This window comes from Sorex fumeus, unplaced genomic scaffold (genome assembly GCF_029834395.1).
Source record: "Sorex fumeus unplaced genomic scaffold, SorFum_2.1 ptg000024l, whole genome shotgun sequence".
Classification (NCBI taxonomy): domain Eukaryota; kingdom Metazoa; phylum Chordata; class Mammalia; order Eulipotyphla; family Soricidae; genus Sorex; species Sorex fumeus.
This window is the reverse complement of record NW_026606081.1, coordinates 56,789,180-56,812,825: the sequence shown is the minus strand read 5'-3', so window position 1 is coordinate 56,812,825 and position 23,646 is coordinate 56,789,180. Positions and strand designations below refer to the sequence as shown.

The 23,646-nt window shown below is 62.9% G+C and overlaps 2 protein-coding genes across 2 annotated transcripts in view; one reads left to right on the top strand and one right to left on the bottom strand.

Annotated features, from left to right (window-relative positions):
• MRPS11 (mitochondrial ribosomal protein S11) overlaps positions 1–22,008 on the bottom strand; it is a 133,303-nt gene extending 111,295 nt beyond the window's left edge. Inside the window, exon 1 of the mRNA XM_056113852.1 lies at positions 22,004–22,008. The gene's annotated coding sequence lies outside the window, so the exon portion shown is untranslated. The remainder of the gene's footprint in view (positions 1–22,003) is intronic.
• NTRK3 (neurotrophic receptor tyrosine kinase 3) overlaps positions 1–23,646 on the top strand; it is a 110,987-nt gene that overhangs the window by 60,297 nt on the left and 27,044 nt on the right. Inside the window, 1 exon segment of the mRNA XM_056113842.1 lies at positions 4,835–5,023. Coding sequence (XP_055969817.1) covers positions 4,835–5,023 — 189 coding nt within the window.

Below are 23,646 nucleotides of genomic sequence, written 5' to 3'. Positions count from 1 at the left end.
CTAGCACAAGTGCCAACCCAGGGCCGGACTCCCGCATCACCTGGCCATCGGGCGGGGCGCTGGACCCCGGGTTCCCTAACTGCTGCCCCTCCCCTCTGCTCTGCGGAGCGCGTCACTTACCTTCTCTCAGCCCAGCAGCCCTGGGGGCGGTTCAGAGGATTCCCCCGCCTTAGCGGTCACTCCGCGTCCAGCTCCCAGGATTGAGGAGGGGCGTGGGGGTCTGTTCTGGGCAGTGAGACTTGCACTTGGAGCGCCACCGGTTACTAAGCCCGGAGCAGCAAACCTGGAGGTGGGGATCTCTCCTTTAAGCCATTCTCCGGGAAATAAGGATAAAAATGAATGTTGGTTCTTGCGAGAGTGTGGGCGCCAAGACCCACGGACGGAATAAGCCGAGAGCATGAATTTGATGGCGGTTCCCAGCAGACCCTCCCCCCTTTCCCAGGCTTCCTGGGAAGCCTGACTTGGGGGCAGCTGGTCTGGGGTCTGTCAGCATCCCAGCTGCACCTGATGCCTACTGAGGGTCCTGTGCTTTTGTGAGGAGGAGGCCCCGTGTCTGGCTGCTGGGGGGTCTAGTGAGGGGAGGGGTCTGTCTTGGTGAGTCACTGGGGCAGTTGGTTTGGCCAAGGGAAGAAGTGCAGGCGAACTTCGAGGCTCTTCCGTGGAGAACACTTCTGCCCATGTGTATGCATGGGTGTGGGCCCGTGTGCGTATGCATGTGTGTGCCATGTGTATATGCATGTGTGTGTGTCCGTGCGTTATGCACGTGTGTGCCCACCTGTGTACATGCACCCGAGTGTGTCCGCGTGTGTGCCCACATGCATACACGTGTGTGCTTGCACACGTCTGTGCCTGCATGTGTGCACGCACATGTATGTGTGCCCGCTTGCACACCCGTGCCGCCGTCTCGCAGCCCTGGCTCTTCTTGCCGAGACTTTGCAGGGACACGCCCGTCACATGAGCTTGGGACTGATGCTCTGAGTGTGGCTGAGCTGGTGGGCTGGGAGCTGGGCCCCAGGCCTTGTCCCGTCAGCTGGAGGCCACAGCCCCTGGGGCTCGGGGAAGGGCCAGTCTCAGCATGGGACTGCAGCGTGCCAGAGCCCCCCTGTGCCCGCACCCCTGCAGACCCGCCCTTGGTGCCCTTGGTTTTGCGTGTCGCTGGGGAAGGTTGTTCATGGGGGACAAACTTGTGGCCCCCGGGGTCCGAGCCCAGGAACTGAACCTGTGAGTCTGTTGTGGGCTCCAGTTGTGAGAGGGGGGACACTGCTGACCCCCTCCTGGGGAGTGCCCTCAGGCCTTCAAAGGCCCTTCCTGCGTCTGCACATGGGGCCACTGTCGGTGCTCTGGGGGCGTTGGGGCCCTGTAAGCTACACTCCGCTGCGTGGCCTAGGCCCAGCCACTCTCCAGTACCCGCGCACGAAGGTTTGTGCCCATTTCAGGCAGCTGCAGCGTCCTCTGGGTGCACGTGGACGCAGCATGAGCCCAAGGGCCGGGGGTGAGCAACTGAGGGATAATCAGCCCAGCTCTGCCCGGTGTCGGGGCGGGGGTTGTGGGTGCAGGAGAGGACATGCAGTACTCGGCATGTCCAGGAGGACGCCCAGGCCAGCTGGGCCCCCTCAGGCCACGTCCGGTGCATGTGTCCACCTGCGTCTTCTGTCCCCGGCTCGTTTCTGGGCCCTGTCACCCAGACACAGAGGGGCGTCTCAGTGCCCGGCCGAGGAACCTGTGTGGGCCTTGGCACCTCGGCCTGCCCTGCCCCAGTGAAACCGGGTAGGTGGTGGCCGTCGGCACCGGGGGAACTGGCCCCTGACACCGCCCCCACCCCTGCCCCCACCCCGCCTTACAGACTCGCTCCTGCCGGCCGGGATTGACTTTGCAGGCCCCAATTTCCATTTTAATCAGCCTGAGCCTTCCCTGGGCTCACGGAGGAATTAAATCTAAATACGTAGCCTACATTTTATCCTGACATTTCCCTGCGATGGCAGGAAAGGGGGGACGCGGGTGGGATATGGGGGCGGGGGGGCTGGGCCTTCCTATCGTGAGAGCCCGGACCCCTGGCTCAGAGCCCGGTGCTTGCTTGGCTTCCAGACACCTGAGTGCCCCCACCCTGGGCAGCCCCTTAGGGAGTCCCCAGACAGAAGCTTCTGGTGTCAGCACTTAGCGACAGATACGGTGCGGGGACCCCTGCCCGCTCTGACCCAGCTGCCCGTCCCCGCCCCTCGCTGATGGTCCATCAGGAATCTGGGATGTAGCCTGGCCTCCCCACATCCAATAAAGGTCTGAGATAGATACTGACTCTGCACTGGCAATGGCTGGCCGCTCCCTGAGGGGGCAGTGGCTGGGGGCAGCAGACAGTGGCTGGTCCCTGTGGCAGTTTTGCAATCCAAGTATGTTGAGACGCCCCCAAGGAAGGACCCAGGCGGTGATGGACACCTGGGAGAGTGGCAGGGCGAGATGGAAAATCAGTGTCACCGTCAGAGGGACACGGGGGGACACTGGCCGGCCCAAGCAGGCCAGCACTCCCACTGGGCTCTCTGAAGTCGCCATAGCCGAGGCAGCTTTGGGGACATCTGGGAGCCGTGGGAAGGGGGGGCGGGGAGCAGCCTCTTCGTGGCTCTTCCCGCCCCCCCCCATGGGCCTGTGGTCTAAACCATTCTTAGATTTGACCCCTGAACTTTCCCGTCTGCACCCCGCAGGTCTAAGGTCACGTTCACATTTGTGTCTCACCCGAGGATGCCTGGTCACACGTGTCCGGACCTTGGGGTGGGAGCAGGGCTGGCTGGGTGGTGTTCTGGGTGCCGCTTGCCTGCCTGTGCCTAACCTGGACCCCAGGAGGGAAAGATCTTGCGAGGGGCTGGGGGCTGGGGCAGTTGGTGGGACGAGCCGAACTCGGGCGTGTGAATCAGAGAGGGGGCCCACCCTCCTCCGACTCCACACAGAACCTGGACAGAGGAGAGACCAGGAGCACTGGCTGACTGCGGCTGTCCAGCGGGTCACCGGGCAGGAGAAGGTCAGCCTCTCCGGGCCCCCGCAGGTGCCTGCCTGGCGGGCGGAGAGTCGCAATTTGGACCCAGCTGCCACATTTGCCTGGGTTGCTTTGCGGCGTGATGGAGCTTCCGTTTGCTGTGGAGGCCGGAGGGCATGTTGCTGGGAGAATCCGCACACAGGAGCATGGCCAAGTGCCTGGCAGCCGGGCGCCTGCCTACGGGCATAGAGCCCCGGGGGTAGCCCCAGGCCGGGGCGGGTGCAGGTGCTGTCTCAGATGCACTGGGAGCAGCCCGAGCTGGCCACGGCCCCCACCTGCCAGTATAGATGGATGTTGGTTTGGGTCCCTCTGTCGCCAGGTACTAAAATCTCTGCCGTGCCCCGACTGTCCTTAGAGTTCCTGCCCTCCTGCTCTCCAGGGACATGTCCACAATCCTGGGCTGGGGGAGAAGACTGTTTTTTGCTTTTTTTGGGTCACACCCGACAATGCACAGGGGCTACTCCTGGCTCTTCACTCAGGAATCACTCCTGGCGGTGCTCAGGGGACCATATGGGATGCTGGGAATCGAACCCGGGTCGGCCGCGTGCAAGGCAAATGCCCTACCTGCTGTGCTATCACTCCAGCCCCAAGACTTTTTTTTTTTTTATAAAGAATTGTTTCCTTCTGGGTCCAAGAGCCCAGCACACACCCTGAGCAGTACCCCGATGGCCTTGTTGAAATTCCTTGGCCGTCTCCCCGCCCTCAATCACTTTCTTCACTCAATAGGCTGGCTGTTCCGTCTCACCCTTTCTTTTCTTTTTCAAAAAATTTATTGTCTCTTGACTCACTGGGAATTAGGAAGTTGTAAAGGAGAAGCTTATGGTTGAGAACCAGCATACGATGTTCCAACATCCACCCCTTCACCAGTGCCTGCCACCCTCCACCAGGGTCCCCGTTGCCCTCCTGCCCACACCCCAGCCTCAATTCCCTCCTGCGCTGTCCTCCTGCGCCCATCTGTGACTCCCCGCGCCCCCTGCCCCAGTGCCCAGCATCCTGCTGAGGACTAGCTCTGCTGTTCACTGTCCCCGTGGCTGTCGGGCTGGCTGTCCCGGTCAGATCGGGGGGGGGGGGGGGAACCCAGGAACGGATCCAGAGGAAATCCAGTTTGGGGCGTGGACGCTGTTCCAGAGGAGCCCCCCGGGATGCCGAGGGGCCTGAGGCTGGGGTGGACTTGAAGGCGCGATGCTTTTGACCGAGCCAGATGATCGTACTGCCCCTCCCGCCGCTGTGAGTGGGCGGCGTGTGGGTGGCACCACCACCCGTCCCTGAACCCTCGGCACTCGGACTCGTGTCCCAGGGGCCGGGGCTGGGTTCTGGTCCTGCTTCACGGAGGCAGCACCTGCCTCGGTTGCTCTCAGGGAACAGTTGGGGGCCGGGGGTGAGTCTCCCTAGGAGTGAGCCTGGGGTGGGCACAGTCAGAAGGCCATCCTGCTGGGCTCAGGGGGCTCGCCCTGGCATGTGTTGGGGTGTCCCTCAGCGCCCGTTGTTGCAGCTTCTGGCAAGAACTTATTGATTTATCTGGATCCGGTGCTGCTCGGGGCTTGCTCCCAGCTGCGTGCTCGGGGGTCACTCCTAGTGGGCTCAGGGGACCATAGGGGGTGCTGGGGATCAAACCTGGGGGGACTCAAGCAAGCCCCCTCCCCTCTGCGCTGTGGCTCTGGCCCCGAGTTAAATGCCTCCTTGTTATTTCAAGGCTACACCTGCTCCTGAGGGGTGGCCGGGGGTACGTCCAGGGTCATGCTGGCCTTGGGGGGGGCAGGGTCAGTGCCAAGGGTGTGTTGCAGCCCCCTGAGCCTTCTGTCCCGTGCCCAGGGCCCGTGGCTGTCATCAGCGGTGAGGAGGACTCAGCCAGCCCCCTGCACCACATCAACCATGGCATCACCACGCCATCCTCGCTGGACGCCGGGCCCGACACGGTGGTCATTGGCATGACGCGGATCCCTGTCATCGAGAACCCCCAGTACTTCCGCCAGGGCCACAACTGCCACAAGCCCGACACGTGTGAGTACCAGGAGGGAGTGAGCGGGAGGGTAAAAGGCCACAGGGCTGGGCTTCTGGAACCTTCCAGAACCTTCCGGAACCTTCCCAAACCTTCTGGAACCTTGGGGGTGGGGGCTGGGATTTACCACCTGCTGATCTCTCCCCCCACTCTCTCTAGGAGGTGCCCCCCACGCCTGTTCATGTCCAAGTGTGAGACTAGCTCGAGCCAGGGGACTCTGGGGGTGGGGAGGCCCAGAACAGGAGCCGCCTGGAGGCTGGAGCTTGGCACCCAGACCCCGACTCTGTCCACCACAGCTCCCTGAGGCACTGCAGGGGGTGAGAGGAAGGAAGGGCTGTTTCCCCGACCCCCCGATGTGCACTTCCTGAGATCCCTGCCGGACCCACCCCACAGGGCTGCCCCTTGCTGTGAGCCCAGGTCCAGGCTAGGCCTGGTCACCCCAGGGTGCCCTCCACCTCTGCATAGTTCCCCCCAAAATGAGCTGCTCCTTCGGGAGCCGTGCCGGGGCCCCTGGGATTGGGGAGTGGCCAGAGGGAGGCCACGTGCCCAGGCCGGGCTTCGTGCGTCTGCCGGCAGCACCCCCTGCCCCACCCCTGCTTCTGCCCATTTTGTTCTGTCCTCACTGGCCCCGGCTGGCAGAGCCTCCTGTTAGCTCGCCGCTGGGCTGTCTCTCCTGGGGTCCCCTTCCCGTGCTCTCGCTGCGCCCTTCTCTCTCACCGCCTTGCCCGCCTCCTCCATGTGACTGTCCTGGAGCATGGTGACTGTGGGACACTTGCTGGCCGGGCAGGCTGGCGGGCGGGCGGCCTTCAACCGGGGCCTGTGGCCGACAGGCATCCTGGTGCTTTCAGCTGGGGAGGGGGTGTGGGGTGGGGCGGTTTCAGAGTTGGGGCGCCCGCCTGCTGGGGGAGCTCGACAGACTGGTTCAGGCCTGGGAGTGGGGTGCTGACCGTCCTCCTGGGGGCCCTGGGGCCCAGTGCTGGTCCTCGGTGGACGCTGCTGACCTTCCCCAGAGCCCCTGCAGCCTGTGTGGGTCCAAGGTGGCGGCTGGGGTTTGTGATGGTTTCTTTGAGTTCTGGCTTCCTTTACTTCCTTCCCGAGCCTCACTGCCTGAGGGGGGTACTGGGGGGGCCCTATCCCCCACTCCTGCTCCTTTCATGAAGCCTTTGACATCACGGGGACATAAAGGAGGCTGCTGTCCTCTCGGCTCTTGGGTCCCGTGAGGACTGCCCTGCTGTCCCCTGGATGGCCGGCTCGGCCAGTCGGGACCATCCATCCCCCGACCCCCTTCTGGGAAGCCGAAGGTTCCCGTAGGAGCGGGTTGGCTCCAGGCTCCTGCAAGCTTGTCCTTGGTTTCTGCCTTGGAGACCAAACTGCTGGGGCTGGGCCTCCCCAGACAAGGCATCGAGTCACTGTGGCCCCCGTTCGAGGGAGACATGCAAGAAGGTGGATTTTCCCGATTTATCCCCAAACCCAGACGCTCCCAACCCTTCAGAGCTGTGACCTAGGGGCCAGACCTGGGGTCAGTCACCATCTCGGCGACTGTCACACACCCGCCCCATCCCGTCTGCACCCCCTTGTCACACTCTGACTCTGTGGTGTAGACAGGCAGCTAATGAAGCGATCAGGGGTAATGCTGCCCACTGTGAATGCTCTGGCACTGTAGCACTGTCCTCCTGTTGTTCACTGATTTGCTCGAGCGGGCACCAGTAATGTCTCCATTATGGGACTTGTTGTTGCTGTGTTTGGCATATCGAATACGCCACGGGGAGCTTGCCAGGCTTTGCCGTGCGGGCGCGGTATTCTCAGTAGCTTGCTGGGCTTTCCGAGAGGGGCGGAGGAATTGAACCAGGGTCGGCCCTGGTCGGCTGCGTGCAAGGCAAGTGCCCTATCCTCTCTTTAAAAAGTGCTCGGGGGCCAGGGGTCCCATAGGTGCAGGCCTGGCTCACCCTCTCACGTGGCGTCGGTTTCCCGAGCACTGCTGGGTGTGGCCAGGTAGTCTCTGGCACCCCTGCATAGCCGCTCCCTGTGCTGCTCCCCAGCTTGGCCGGCCAGGAATCAGCCCTCAGCTCTGCCTGGGGTCCACCTTCCCCCAGGAGAGGCCGCAGCTGCCCCCATGCCCAGGCCCTTCCTGGGCTGCAGACATGCACTCGTGTTCCTGGGTTTGGCAAATTACTGCTGCTGCCACGGCCCTGAGTGTCCCAGCGGAGAATCCCTTGCGTCTTTGGGGGTCTGAATTGAACCTGGTGATTTTGTGTGGCAAAGCCCTGGGGCTTCCAAAGGGCGAGCGGTTCGATGGGTATGTGGGAGCAGGGGGATTGTGCAGACACACACACACATTCACACATACTCACACATTCACGCACTCTTGCACACGCGCACACACACATTCACACGCCCTCATACATTCACACATCCACACACATTCACACCCACAATCACAGTCAGACTCACACAGTCACACACTCACGTTCTCACGGACACACATTCACACACAGTAACATACTCAGACTCACACATACATATATACTCGCACACATTTACACACACAGTCACACTCACACTCAGACACACACACAGTCACACAGTCACATGTACTTATACACATTCATGTACAGTCACACACATTCAGACTCATGCTTACACACAGTAACACATACACACATACACACACACTCACACACTCACGTTCACCCACACACACTCACACATTCTCTCACTCACACACATTCACAGACATGTTCACACACACACACACACACACACACACACCACGTAGTTAGGCCTGGCCCTCAATGGCGGGGACCCTTTTGGGCTGGTCCCACCTAGCCCTGTACGTGCTTGGCTGTGCCAAGTGGGGGTGGGTGAGCACTGAGCCCCGCCTGTCCCCCAGACCCGCAGTCCTGGGCAGACACTTGCACGCTGGCCCGTGCCTGCGTCTGATGAGGTCTGCCAGGGCAGTGGCAGGCCCTGAGGCTCTGCGTTGATGCCTCAGTGCCAGCCTTCTGCCCAGCCTCTTGCCCCCCCACCTCCCACCCCCGCCCTCATCCCCCACTCCCTCACTCCATATCCACACCCAGCTCCACCACACCTCCCTCCTATTCCCGCACCCCACCTCTCTATCCCCCCGCCCCACGCCCTCCCATCCCCCCTCCATCTCCCCCCCACCCTCATCTTGCGTTTCTTTCCCTCTGGCCTCTCTGGGACCCAGAAGGCCTCAGAGTTCCAGACTCAGGGTGGGGTACTGCGGGACCCTTGTGACTGAGCCTTGCGGGGAACCGGGTCACCCTCCCTTGGTGCTTGCTGGTCACCAGAAAAAAAACGGTGTCCTTGGGAAAGGGAGTGGACAGAAATGAGGCCTGTAAAAAAAAGAGGGAGGGAGAGAGAGTGGAGGGAGGGAGAGTGGGAGAGAGAGAGAGTGGGGGGGGGAGAAGGAGGGAGAAAGAGAGGGAGGGAAGGAGAGAGGGGGACAGAGGGGCGGAGAGAGGGAGAGTGGAGAGAGAGAGAGAGAGAGAGAGAGAGAGAGAGAGAGAGAGAGAGAGAGAGAGAGAGCGCCACGCCAGCACTCGGCTCTAATAAAGAAATTACTGACGTCCTGCATTATGAACTGTATTAATTTTTAATGGCCGGGAAAGGGCTGATTTATAATGCACCCTTCTTGGCGGCAGCCCCGTCTCCAGCTAATAAATAAATGACAGGTCCCCAGTATTAAACATATCCGTCATCTCACGCTGTCGGAATGCTGATGGCAGAGGCGCGGACGGTGCCCCACACCCCCACCCCAGAGAGCAGACCCCCCCCCCCCCCCGCACAAGAGGGCGCTGGCTGCTGGCTCTGGCCTCTCTGGGCCTGGAGGAACATCCTGTCCTCGTCAAGTGGCCCCGAGAGCCCAGTGGGGTGTCGGCAGGGCACGTTAGGGGAGACTGGCCAGGCTGGTTCTTGAGCAGAGCCCCCCCCCCCCCCCCACTGGCCTCTGCCACCCACGTTTGTCTCCATGTAGGCCAGTAAGATGGGCCCCTCGGGTGCACAGTGCAGGGCAGGAAAGAGCACAGAGGATGAAACCCCTCTCCCAGGGTGGGACTCGCGCCCAGAGCTCTGAGCCTTTGGGACCCACAAACAATGTACGAGGCCTGGGCAGCTGGCCCCCGCCGGCCTCCTGGAGGCCCACACCAGCTCCTGTACCAGGTCCCATGTACATCTCGGGAACAGAGCCTCAAGGCTCTGCTGTGAGACTCTGTGTCATGGTGGCTCCAAAGCTCCATGGTTGTGTGGCTCTGTGGTTCCGTGGCTCCATGGTATGAAGAGTCTGTGGTTCCATGGCTCAGTGGTTCCGTGGCTCCGTGGTATGGAGAGTCTGTGGTTCCATGGCTCCGTGGTTCCGTGGCCCCGTGGCATGGAGGCCCCGTGCTTCTGTGCCTCCGTGGCATGGAGGTTTCGTGGTTCGGTGGTTCCGTGGCTCTGGCTCCGTGGTGTGGTGACTCCATGGCTCTGTGGCCCTGTGATTCCATGGTTCCATGGCTCCGTGGCTCCATGGCATGGAGGCTCCATGGTTCAGTGGCCCCGTGGTTCCGTGACTCCGTAGCACGGAGGCTCCGTGGTTCCGTTCCATGGCTCTGGCTCTGTGGTTCCGTGGCTCTGGCTTCGTGTGTGGTCAGACGGGGGTGACAGTTTCCTGGGCCCGGTCCTCCCCGCCTGTGCTCCACTGCTGTGGTAGGGGCCTGGCGACAGAGCCGCCCACCGTGCCTCGTGAGCGTGAGGGAGTGAAGCCATAGCGCCAGCCCGTGAGAAAGGCCTGGAAACACTCCCAGGAGGCTGGCGCAGCGCATGTGTTGGGCCACGTGCCACTCGGGCTCCGGGCTAAGCGTGGAGCGGGGAGCGTCTGGGCCGGCTGCTAAGCCAGGGAGGGTCTGGAAGAGCAGAAGGCCAGGGGCAGTGTGGGAACAGAGAGGGCACGGGGTGGGGGGAAGACCCGCAGGGGTGCTGGCAGGGGCGCTGCGTGCCCATCAGGCCCTAACCCCTGGATCGGAGCTAAGCTTCTCCCTTTGTGACTCCTTTCATGGCCTGTCTCGCAGGAAGTGGGCAGTGACCTGAGGCCCACAGCTGCCGGGGTTGTGACAGTCCTCAGCGGATCGGGCCTGAGCCAGATGCAGGGGCCAGAAGTCAGTCAGTCAGTCAGTCGGGTTGACTTTGCAGTGAGGGGCTGCCCTGAAGGCTGCTGCCCGCTGGTTCATTCACCTGCTTTCCTGCTGTCCAGATCGGGGTCCCTCTCGGCCTTCCCTGCTGGAGCCCGTTTTTCGGCCTGTTGCGTGCAAGCATTTCCAACCATGGAAAGATCCGGGCCTTTCGCAGCAAAACCGATAAGTAAATAGTGCGTTCAGCCTCTCGGAGGGGGCCTGTGTGCCCAGGTGGTTGAGCTCTGACAGTTCCAGCTTGTGGACCCCTCCCCCCCCCGCTCGACATACCCCAGAGCCCGCCAGCGCACCCCGGCCACCCCCAGCAGCCTCCAGGCCGGCACCCCCGGGCGCAGAGATGCTCGCAGCCCGGCTTGCAGCCTCCCTCATGCTCTCGCCTCCAGTCTTGGATCTGAAGTGATCCCAGCAGTAGGAGTTGGCTGAAAGCAAAGTTTAAAGGAAAAAATTTCCCTTTCATTCCCATTTTGCTTCCTTACAAAATGTAGATTTAGGGGGGAAAATTTCTTTCCCAAATAAGACCAAGAAGAAACAGGGGGACCAATCTCTTCATCCCTTGGCAACACCAGCTGCAAGGTCCTGTGCGTCCCTGGAGTCTTGGTGTGACCCAGAGGCAGGGGCAAGACAAGCCCTGTCCCCCTCCCCGACCTCCCGGACCTTCCCCCGGCCACGGTGCCATTGTCGGTGCCCACAAACCTGATTGTGTCCAGGCCACATTGCACAGTCCGGCAGACATGAAGGTGAATCATGGGTTGTTGGGCCCCGTTGTGGCTCCAGAAATTGGTTTTTGCGTCTTGGGGGAATTCTGCCACCAAGCCGGTAGGTGTGTCTTAGTTGCTTTGTCCTAAGCCCTCTGGTGTGGCCGCGCCTGAGTCTCCCACCATCCCTAAACCTTCCAGGGGTCTTGCCTCCCTGCCCACAGGGCTTCCCGGGAGATGCAGCCCCGGACAGGAGGTTTCTTGAGGTCAGGCCCTGTCCTTGGGGTGAGATGCTGCTGCCCCTCAGCTAAGCCCCTTGAGGGGCGTTCTCCTTCCAGGTGTGTGGGGGGTGGGGCGGGGAGAGGGCTCAGACGCCCGGCCGCTTCTCTGATCTCCAGGATGCAGGGCTGCGTGTCCGCAGGGCTTCTGCCTGGAGTGACGGGCCGCCAGCATGCAGGGAGGCGCACCTTGCAGGAGGGGGTGAAGGGAGGACTCATCATGAAGTGGGTGTCCTCTGCATCCCTTCCTCACCCTTGCCGTCTCCTGCCCCTCCTGCCCGCCTCTGCCCCGCACAGCTGCCAGGGAGGAAGGAAGCTCCCGGAGGCTGAGGGGCGGGCTTCACTGGGAGGGTCAGAGGAATGGGCTCTGTGTGCACGTGTGTGCATATGCGTGCTTGCATATGTGTGCGTGAGCATGTGTATGTGCATGTGTGCATATGCATGTGTGTGTTTGCATATGTTCGCCTTGTGCATGTGTGTTTGCATATGTGTGCATGTATATATGCGTGCTTGCATATGCATGCGTGAGCATGTGTATTTGATTGTGTGTTTGCATATGTGTGTTTGCATATGTGTGTTTGCATGTGTGTGTTGTACATGTGTGTTCGCATGTGTGTGTTTGCATATGTGTACGTGTGCATGGGCCCGGGGGCCTCTGCCTTCTCTGCCTTGGCCCTGCATCCCTGCCCCATGCAGAGAATTGGGCCCTTCCAGCCCCTCCCTTGTCTCCCCTGTGACCCCGAGCGTGGCAGACCAGAGAGTTCGCCCCTTTTGTCCCCGGTGCTCCTCGGGCTGCACCATAGCCCCCAGCAGCCCCAAGGGGCCCCTGCGGCACACGGGCACCTGTGCCCGGGGTATTAATAGCTGCAGGATTTCGTCTCTGAGCAATTTAAAGCCCTTTCCTGCTCCCCCCACGCCCCCGCGCAGAGGCAGTGGGCGAGGAGGAGAAACGCCTGGAGGTTGTGGGGGAACCTCCCGGTGACTCACGCTCCTTGTGTAACGTCCCTCCCACCAGCCCCCACCCCGCTCACTGCGGGGGCTCTCAGGCCTCTTTGCTCCTTTGCCAGTGTCCAAGGCTCCCGGTGCCGCAGTCGTGCCCGGGGCTCGGGGAGGAGAGAGGACATCCCCGGAAGTAGGTCGGGGCATGCCTCGCAGCACCCGGTTGGGCCAGGAGTTCCGGCCTGGATTCCCGCCGGCCAGCCCTGCTCACCCTCACTCTCCCGGGACAGAACACGCCTCTCTCAAGGCACCAACCACGCAGGGGGCGGGGGGCCCTCGATGGAGGGGAGAGAGGGAGCTGGGGGCCAGAGCAGACCCTCAGGGGACAGTGATGGGCCAGCAGGGAGCAGCACATTCTCGAGGAAACTGGGGGTCTTCCTGAGGGAGGGCGGGGTCCCCATCGATCAGGAAAATGGAGTGATGTGGGAAGGCGCTCATGTGCCCACACTGGGGGGACAGAGCCACCGTGAGTCGAGGAGCAAGAGCTCTGGCCAACTGGGGTCAGTGGGTGCTTGGGCCTCTGTCGCAGGCTGTCTGGATACAGGGAAGCACGCGGGGCTCCGCTCTGGCGTCCCCCCGGTCTCCCGCCTTCATGGGCACTGGAGACCCGCAGGGGGAGTGGCTGGCAGTTGGGAGGGCTGAGGGAGCAGCCGCGGCCAGGAGCCTGGCCAGGGGTCCTGCACACATCCAGCTCTCCCTGGCTTCAGCCCACTCCGGGGCCCTCATGCAGGCTGGGTGCAGGGTGGGCGTGAGGCTCTGCTCAAGGCAGGCCTCGACACTGTCCACGGCGTAGCCACACTCTCTGAGGCCCCAGACAGAGCTGGGTGGGGTCTGCTGAGACCGTGGTGGGATCCCCCCGCACCTCTGCCCTGTCCTCTGCATGCCCGCATCCACTTGGCCCTGTGTGGGTCTCCCAGGCTAACCCTGTGGGGAGACGGGGCTGGGGTCTCACAGCCTCATCCTCCTCTGCCCATTTCCTGGTGCCCAGGGCATGGAGTCTAGTCCTTGTCGCTAGCTCATGAGAGAACCGGAGACTGTGGGGTGTGACCCTGCGCCCCCCGGGACCTCAGATCAGTGGACGATGGAGGGGCAGGGGAGAGGGCAGGTGCCGTCTGGGGCCTCTTCTGGGGGGTGGCCCCGAGGGGCTGGGACACAGGCCCTTATGTCCTGTCCTTGTTCTGGAACAAGCACTAATGCCGCCGATCCCAGGAGATGCCAAGATGCGCCGTGCCCGGTCCCTGCTGTGCCATGGCGGGCCCTCGATTGCCATGGAGACCCCACGGCAGAAATAGCCCTTGGGTGGAACCTTCGTTGGCGGGAAGGAGAAATCCAAATATATCCCGCAGCTCGGTTCCCCACCCTCGGGGCACTCTCCCCCGCTCCCCCCTTTCCTCCCGTTCTTTCTCCGTCTGCTCCCTTGGCTTCCCCCCGAGCTGCTCCCTGGCTGGGAACGCGCCGCCTGGTGTCCCTGTGGCTCTGGGGGTTGCTCCACCATGTTCCGGCCACGGTGGCCCCTGTGCTCAGGCTCCGTGCTCCCCCAGGAGCGGATGGGCGTGGGCCAGGCCCGTGAACGCTGGCCAGTGAACTGGGCGGCTCCCACTTCGAGTCCGTTCATGGCATTTGTCCCGCCAGACCGTGAGGAGCGGCCGTTGGCGGTGCTGGGGGCCCTGTGGGATGCCAGGGCTCGAACCTGGGTCGGTCACGGGCGGGGTGGACGCCCTCCCCGCTGTGCTGTTGCTCCGGCCTCTCTCTGTTGACTCGCTTTTCCCCTCACGTCTCTGAGCAGCCTGCGAAGGCCTCCCGATCAGCAGCCCCCACTGCGGGGTGTGGTGTGAGGGGCTGCGTGTAGGTTCACGCGGGGCTGAGTCCCCCCCTCTCCCCGGGCCGCCAGCGAGTTGTTTGCTTTCTGTTCTGAGCATCGCCTGGAGGGTTTTCTAGCCACCGTCCCTTTGCTTTAATAAAAACGGTTCCTTTGCGCTTCAGTGTTAAGGTTGGTGATGCTGTGGCCAGAGCTATAGTACTCACGGCCGGGAGGGCGTTTGCCTTGTGTGCTGCCAACCCGGGTTCGATCCTCAGCATCCCATAGGGTCCCCTGAGCCCTGCCAGGAATGATTCCTGAGTGCAGAGCCAGGAGTCAGCCCTGAGCACCACCCATGTGCACTCCTTTTCCCCCAGGCCTGCTCACCCCCCCCCCCAAAAAAAAACAAAAAACAAAATACCAGAGACAAGTGTTTTGCTTTGCTCTGCCAGTCTGGGATAAAATAGTTAGTGTTAAAATAGACACGAGAGTCCTCATGGCCTGTGGGTGATGGGATTGGGGCACGGTACCCCGTCTATCTTGCTCACAGTTCCTGGCAGCCTTGATCTGCCAGGGTTGAGTGTTATGCCTCAGTCTACCTGAGGCAGAGTTGGACGGTGGTGGAAATTTCTAGAACAAGGCTGCTGGCTTTGTGGCTGCACATTCCTCCCTTACCGGACATGGGACCGAGGAGCAGAAGGAATAAAGGCCAACCCAGCTCCCTAGTGGGCAGGTGCCATGTCTAGCACGTGGCCTGGGATGGTCGCCCAGACAAGCCCAGAGCGTGGCCCCAGCCCTTGGGTGCGTCTTCTTCCCAGAGCTGGCCTCCTTGCTGGCCCTGATGCCTCGGGGCACGAGTGAAGTTCCCTCGGGCTTTCTTTTGCCTGGTATTATTTTCATGGAACCGTGGGCTCCCCGGATGGGGGGCAGGACCGCCAGTCGGCACTCCCAAGCCCCTCATTGGTGCTGGCCGGGGTGTGGTATCTATCGCGGGAGTGTGGACACAAGCATTGCCTCCGTGTCCCTGACTTCGGAGCTACAGAGTCGCACGGGGCGACCCTTGGTGAGAGGAGGGTGGGCGGGGGGATGGGCTTTGAGACCCAGAAATCGCCCCTACTTGTGTTTGGCTGGTTTGAGGTTTGGTGGCCCCGACAGCCTAGGGAGCTGAGCCCTGGGCAGGGGCTGGGATCGCTGTGGCCCCTTGGCACAGCCGGCCCTCCAGCTGCACCGCAGACCCTCACAGGACAGCCAGTAGATCTCCTGTGAGGACCAGGTCGGACTGTCCTGCCCGGAGCCCCCAGAGGCAGCCCCAGGAAGAGGAGAACCTCTTAACCTTGCCGTGGCCAGGAGGTCCGGCCCGAGGGGCAGCGGATGGCCGAGGGATTGTTCACAGGCAGTTCCTGAGCAGTGCGGGGTGTGGCCCCCAAAACAGGAATGTGGGCGCGGCTCTGCTTCGAGCACCAGGAAGGGGGAAGGCCACCACCAAGTGGGGGCAGCGACGCTGGTGGAGGAAGATGTCAGCTGCTTGGCCTACACCCGAGCCCAGGGCAGGGTGGGAGGGACCTGGGACCAGTGGGTGTGGCCACTTGGGAAGAGAGGGTGGCCGCCCTTCAAACCCCGGGCGCAGTCCGGGGGCCCTCCCCATCCTACCACAGTGCAGACCCACAGAAGTGGGGGTGCGGGAGGTGGCAAGGGGGCACGTCCTGGGGGCCGGGCCCCCGCACACAGGAGGAACAACCGCCCCCTCCCTGGGCCTGGCAGGGGCTTCTCCCACCTGCAGAAGTGCAGAGTGCGGGATGCTGTGGCCCCAGAAACAGCCTGCTCACACACACGCCTCGGGGCACGTCCCCCCATGCCCCAGGCCTCTCTCATACCTGGGCTTCTCACAGCATCCCTGCACGGGAGGCCACTCCATGCCCAGATGTCCCTCCCCGCTCTCCCTGGTGCGGGCGAGGTGGGGCCAGGTGGGTCTGTTTGATGTTGGGGGTCTCAGTGTGGAAGGGTCCCCCGCTCTTGTCAGGGCCAGGGTCTGGGGAAGATGGGTCCAAGCCTCTCATCTGTTCTTCTGCGGAGCCTAATAGAGGACTGGAAAGGGGTGGCTGGCCGTGCACTCTCGCTTCCGTGGCCGAGAAGCAGATGTGTTGGGGCGTGAGAGGGGCTGTCTGCAGCAGGCTGGAGGCTGGTGCGGGGCGTGGGGGCTGGTGCGGGGCATGGAGACTCGCGCGGGGGTGTGGTGGAGGCTGGCACTGCTGCCGCCCACAGCTCAGCCTTTCCGCCAAGGTGCCCTTGGCCACCTGGCCCGCTGCTCTGGCCCGTGGCCATGACAGTCAGCCACGACCTTCTCACTCTTCCGAGTTGGCCACGGGCCACGGGGGGATTCCAGGCGTGCTGCGGTGGGAGAAAGAATGCTGGGGTCCAGGGAAGCATTAAGTCTTGACCCCCCCCCGCGTGCATGCACGCACACACACACACACACACATACAAACACACATGGCCCCACACTGCAGCACAGCTGCATGCAGCAGGAACTCTGGTGTAGCAGCCATGTGGCAGGCAGCCCATATGCATGCACACACATACACGCATACACATGCCACTTACATGTGCACATGCACACACAAGCATACACATACACACACACTTACGTGGCACACACATGCACGCACATACACGCACACACATGCACACGCACTTTCACGCACACATGTACCCATGCAACATAGAGATGGTGGTCACTGGGCGTGACCATTTGTCTGGATTTCTTAAATGACCCGATTGAGAAGTCGCACAGCCCGGATCTTGCGCTGACTCGTGGACAGTGCTCACTCTTCCTGTGCTGGGTGCTGGCGCGTCTGTCGTCCCCGTGCCACAGCCGGTCCTGAGCATCACCAGGTGCAGGCCTGGAGGCTTGGGTAGGGAGGGTTCCGGCCTCTTATTCTCAGACCCTGGCGCCGAACCTCAGCCTTGCTTGGCCGAGGGTTGCCGTGAATGGTCCCTGAGAACCTTTGGGCGCCCCCCAGAGGAAATCACGGGGGAGTCTGCGTGACTTTCTGTTTGTTTTTGAGCCATACCCAGAGATGCTCAGGGCTGACTCCTGACTCTGTGCTCAGGGATCCCTCCTGGAGGGCTGGGGGTCCCCCTGGGATGCCGGGGATGGAACCTGGGTCACCCGTGTGCAAGGCCAGCACCCAGCCCGCTGTCCCCTGGCCCTGGTGCCTCTCTGGACTGTCTGTGCCCTCCCCACTGACCAGTGTGAGGACGTTGTAGCCCTGGAGCTTCTGGCGTGAGTCTGATCCCGGATCCCGAGGGGAGAAGGGCGGAGGCAGGGACGGACGTGCCGAGTGAGCCAGTAAGGCCAGCAGGCCCCGCCTCCTACACCCCAAAGTTGGGATAAGAAAGAGCAGGTTGAGGGGCCTTGGAGTACCCTGCACTGGGGACCCTGTCCGGGAGGAGCATACAGGGAGCACGCGAGGCTGGGTGCTCCCCGTCCCTCCCATGCCCAGTGGGGCTCTGTCAGGGTCTGCGTTTCCCTCCATGCCCTGAGCCCTGCTTCCCGGGGTGTGAATGTGTGGGAGTGTGGTGCCAGAGGGGGACAGGGGAGGGTCCCCCTGCTCACCAGCTCCTGCCTCCACCCCCAGCAGGGATGCGGTGCCCCCCGCCCCGTTGGCTGCTTCTCCCACCGCCCCCCTAGCCAGTGCCCTGTCGTCATGCACGAGGGGATGGTGGTTCCCTCGGATCTCCCTCGCGGTGGCCTTGATGGGCACACCTGGGGTGGCCCCGGTCCTGGCCCCTGCCTGCCCAGGCACCGTGCAGAGAATTTCCCAGGGGGAATGGGTAAGGGGGTGCTCACTGGGTGGCCCCCAGGCCTGAGTTCCAGGTCCCCGGGCCGAGACCCCCACGTCAAGCCTCGTGGCCTCTGTGAGAGGGTTCCTGGATCTGTAGCCTCTGAGTGGACAGCACTTTTTCTCCTGGTCAGCATCCAGGCACCCCCAAGAAGAGGAGGTGTGGGTGCATGGGGGTGTGGTCAGGTGGGGACTGGGGGTTCCGGGCACCTGCTGGGTGGGCCATGCACTGCGAGTCCTTGCTCGAGCCCCCAGAATCTTCTGGGCGTCTGACCTGCCTTTTCTCGCCAGGCCTCTCCCGTTACTTCCCGGCCGCCCCCCAAACGATCCGGAGCCCCTGGCTCACTCTTCAGGAACTCAGACCCGGGTCCCCGCGGAGGCGGCTCTGTTCTGAATTACCGGGGGCCGACCAGGACCTGGGGGTGGGGGGTGTAGCTGCTGCAGATGGAGGGAGGAAGGGGGGTCCCTAGGCCCTGGGGCCAGGCCTGCTTCCAGGGTGCTGGCTGGCCTTTGCCCATGCCCCTGCCTGTCCGTCCCTTCCCCGGGGCCCGCCATGGTTGGGTCCCCCCACCCCCCAGCAGGAGCCTTAAGGGCCTTCCTGCTCCGGGTGGTTTGGGGCTCAGGCGGGGGCGTGTGAGGCTGGCGCGAGGCCCCCTCGTCGGAGGCTCAGCCTGGAGAAACTTGGAAGCCTCCACCAGGGAGAGAGTTCCAGAGAAAACAAGATCCAGGCTCGGATGGGAAAAGGCTCAAGTTCGCCGAGGCAGCTTTGGGGGACCCCGGCTGAGCTGGAGGCAGGCGCCCCCCAACCCCTTCCACGGCTCCGACTCGGATCCTTCCGGGCCCCTAGAACAGGCAGCCGCAGCCCCCGCAGCTCTGGCGGGAACACTGGTGGGCTCTGGGGCTTGGAGCCCCTGACTTCTGGTTCCGCCTGCTGGAAGGGAGGAAGGCGGGAAGGGCCCCCCCACCTGCGCCCCGTCCTTCCCTCTTGGTGGTCGGAGGCTTTGTCTCAGCTTCATGGGCAAGGTCCAGAGAAGGCTGATGCACCCACTTCTGCAGTTCCCCCACCCTGAGTCGTGCCTCGAGAGGGGCTCAAACAGGCACAGCGGGAGGGTTGTGGACGCGGGCAGTGGGGCAGGCACTGACATGACCCCTTTTGCCAGAGTCTGCACTGACCTGAGTCCCCTCCCCCACTCCCCTCCGAGTCCCCTCCCCCTGTGTCCCCTCTCCCAGAGTCCCCTCCCCCGGAGTCTCCTCCCCTGGAGTCCCCTCCTGAGTCCCCTCCCCGAGTCTCCTTCCCCACCCTGTGTCCCCTCCCCAGATTCCCCTCCCCCCACTCCCTGCCCCTGAGTCTCCTACCCCAACTCCCCTCCCCCCAGCTCCCTCCTCCCCAAGTCCTCCCCCTCCCCCTGAGTCCCGAACATCCTCACACACCCCTGCCCCCTGCTCAGGTCGTGGTGCCTACAAGGCCGGGAGCCTGGCCCCTGTACCACTAACGCCGTATCTGCCTCTCCCGCCAGGGGCCTTCCCAAATCTAGACCCTCAAGGGCTGTCGAGCGTGAAGGATGCTAGAGAGCCCCTCGTGCCGCCGGGCCACTATCTGTGGGAGCAGCCCGAGGTGCAGAGCGGGGAAGTGTCTTACCCACGGGTGCACGGTGAGTGTCCCCCGCTCTGCCAGGGCGTCTGGGGGGCGGGGGCCTCGGGTCCGTGTGCTTCTCCCGCCACAGCCCGGACAGGCCAGGACTCTGCTGGTGGGGGGGCGGGCCAGAACAGAGTGGTGTGAAGGATGGGGCGCTGAGACCCAGCCTCGGTTTCCCCAGGATGCTGTGGGTTGGGGGGTCTCCCCCTGACCCTCCTTACCCCTCGCGGACTCTGCTTTGAGGACAGAAAGCCTTGATGTGGTCAGGCTGCCCTTGGCGTACCCCCAGGCCCGGTGCCCCTCCTGCCCTGTCCCCTTGACACACACATGCACATGTACATACACACACGTACATGGACACACACGCACACATGCACACGCACACGCACACACGCACACACATGCACACACACGCACACATGCACACGTACATGCATACACATGCACACACGCACACAAATGCACACACGCACACACATGCACACACACCCGCACACATGCACATGCACACACGCACACACATGCACATGGACACACATGCACACATGAACATGCACACACATGCACACATGCACATGGACACACATGCACACATGAACATGCACACACACGCACACACACGCACACACATGGACACACATGAACACACACATGAACACATATATGCACACATGCACATGCACACACATGCATACACATGCATACACATGCATATACATGCACACATACACATGCATACACGCACACACATGCACAGACATAAACATGCACACATGCACACACACGCACACGCACACACATGCACATGGACATACACATGCACACATGCACACGCACACACGCACACACGCACACACGCACACATGCACACATATGCACATGTGCACGTGCGCACATGTACATACACACAATACACACATGCACGCACACATGCATGCATACATACGTGCACTTACACACATGTAATGCACACGTGCACAGAAACACCCCAGATAGGTCCCCCTCAGCACCATCAGCCTCTGTGTGGCAACTCCCTGCTTCGGACAGGTCACGGGGTCCTGGGCTCGGTCCTCTGTCGGGGAAGGGCCTCGGTGGTCACCCAGGGCGGGTAGGCTGCACAGTCCCAGGACTGAGCCCCTGCTGGGCGCCTGAGAATGGGGGCTCGTAGCCCCTCGGATGGGGGGGCCTTGGGTTGTACCTCGCTCCCACCCCGGGTGCCCCCGGCTTTCCTTCCCGGGTTTGGTGGCACCCACAGTGACCCCAGCGCTGCTGGCACAAGCTCGCGCTGCCTTGGAAGTTGCCCCTACCCGCAGACCTGTTGGACGCCCTGCGATCCTCACCCCTCTGCAGGCCCCTCCCCACCCCTTGCTCTGGTTCCCCTGAGGGTTTTGGTTTTTACTTTATTTTGTTTTTTTTCTGTTCTCCTGTTTTTTTGTTGTTTCTGTTTTTTATAGGTTTCAGAGAGATTATGTTGAACCCAATAAGCCTTCCGGGACATTCCAAGCCTCTTCCCCGTGGCCTCTATGTTGAGGATGTCAATGTTTATTTCAGCAAAGGACTGCACGGCTTTTAAAGGCTCCTTACACGCGCACGCGCGCACACACGCACACGCACACCCCCCAGACCCCGCCCCGCCCACTGTGGTGTCCCCTGTCTGGGCCCCTCTGAGGGGGCCTAGCCCGGCACTCAGCTCTCGTTGCATCGGGGTGTCGGCAGAGACCGCGTGAGCCTCCAGCACCCCAGCCCCCTGCCGAGCCCCCCGCCCCCCACGCAGGCCGGTGCTGTCCACATGTCACTGTGACCCCCCCGGGGAAGAGGCTTAGAAGGCCGGACGCCCCCACGGCCACGGGGGCAGCCGGAGAAAAGCCGGACATGTGCCAGTGGGGTGGGAGGCGGGCTCCGAGGCTCCCCGGGACCCCCGGCCAGGCCCTGAGTTGCCTCATCCGTCGGTCCGTCCTCCAGCACCCGAGCGAGCAGAGGTGGAGACAGCACAGGACTAGTTCCCCGAGGGTGAAGGGAGAAGCTGTCATCTCCCGACCTCTGTCTTTGTGTTGGTGGAGACCCCCCCCATGCCCCCGACACACACACACACACGCACACGCACACGCACACGCACACGCACACGCACACGCACACGCACACGCACACGCACACACCCATGTTTGTTTGTTCCTTGGTTTGCTTTGCGGATTTTGTTTCCTTTTCATTGTTGGACACATTTTCCCATTTCCCCTCCTTCCTCTAGAACATTCCTGGGGAGAGGAGCACCCCTCACCCCAAACCCCGCCACCCCCACACCTGCCCCTGCGTCAGGGCTCGGGTCCTGGCCTGTGAGTCCTCCTGGACCCGAGGGAATCAAGCTGTAGCCCCTCCCTCTGTCCCAGGGACCCCCAGACTGCTTTTACCCCCACCCCTGTTGTGACTCCCGACTCAGAGAACTGTGGGGTCCTTGGACCGGACGTGTCCAGGTCACGGTGCCACGCGGGGGAGAGGAGCAGCCTTTGGTCCAGGGTCTGTCCTCCCGCCCGAGGCCCTTGGCTTGCCCTGACCCCGACCCTCTGCCCCAATCCCCCGAGCCCCCTGGGGAAGGGGAGGTGCCGAGCCCACCTGGCCGGAAGTCAGCCTGCCCAAGGCTGCCACTCCCCTGAGGGGAGACTGTGTGAACTGGGGGCCCCGGGGGGCTCCCGTGTGTTGGGAGGATCACGCACCAGAGGGGTGGAGGTTTCAACCTGCCGAGGGTCAGGGGCCAAGTGTAGACCAGAGTTTCTCTGCCGTCCGCTGGTTTCCTGGGTTACTTTCATTTTTCCCATGAGTGGGGGTTTCTTGATGTTGGGGGGATCCAAGGGCATCCCTCCCACCCCGCCCCATGGAGTTCCCACCCGGCCCAGTGCTTCCTCCCGGGCCGTGAGGGCACCCCGCCCCCTGCCCCCGCCCGCGTGTGGCGTGAAGGCGAGCCTGAGATGCTCTTTCTGATGATTGTGACTCGTTACCTCATGCCCCGACCGCTCTGCCACCTCCGCCCTGCTGCACCCCCGAGCCCGCCGGGGGAGGCCCCGCGTCTCTCAGACAGGCGAGCCCGTGTATAGTTTCTTAATAAACACTTTATTTTCTAATGAAACGGCTGCGCGAGACCTCTTCTTTGGCAGCTCTGCACCGGGCAGCTCTTCCCCGGCGCCCCCGCCCCATTCAGCCCGGCGCTGGCACCTCCCTCCCAGGCCCCCGGGGGTTGCCGGGACCACGCTGGGCCCACCCTGGGCCATGCTGCTGCTCGGGGACTCAGCGCTCGGGGACTCGGCGGAGCTTGGGGGAAGGGCCGGGGTCTTTCTCTCCGTGCCCTAGCCGGCTGGCCACCGTGTGGTTTGATGCCGGGAAGTTGAAGGTGCAGGCACTCAGTGAGGGTCACCCCGTCACACAGACTGTTTGGGGAGCAGGTCTCTAGCCGGCCTCAGGGGCCATGTGACCGAGAGGGCTGGATGGGGCAGCACAGCCATTCCTGGGCGTGGCAGGGGGCGAACTCACTTCTGGTGGCCACTGTGTGACTTAGGGGGGAGGGATCCCGCAGGCAGGAGGCCTGGAGTCAGGGTGGACGTGGGCCCGGGGGTCTGGAGCTGAGCGGGAGGCACTGTCCTCTCCCCGAGTCCACTCTGCTGGGTCCCGCTAGCAGAAGCTTGTCTCCAGGGCAGCCGGGCAGGCGTGGGGTGCCAGCGGTGCTGCCTCCTGCCTGTCCCGTTCGGGGGTCACGACAGGGAGACAGGCAGGTGCTTCGCCGTCCTGGGCGTGGAGCCTGGGTCGGTCTGCCTGGGGAGGGTGCGAGGAGGGGGCAGGAGCTCAGAGCGGGGCCTGTGTGCACGTCTGGAGCCTGGGGGAGGGGTGCGCACAGCCAGGAGGTGGCGGGAGCGAGAAGGTCCGAGGGTGGGGAGTCTGTGGCTGGGGGTCTGCATCCGGCCTTGGTGCATGTTTCCGGGGGTAGGTCGAGAGACTCAGCCCCCCACCCCCACCCCAGGAGTGCGTCATTCCTGCTGCTCACGGGTGCTGTGCTGTAAGAGGCCAAGTGGCTGGACCTCCCTCCGCATTCAGCCTCACGGAGGGTGGGGGTGAGGGTGGTAGGGACTAGCTGTGTCCCTGCCTGCAGGTGGACCCCTGGACACGGGGAAGTCACGTGCACAAAAAATCCTGACCTCAGATGGA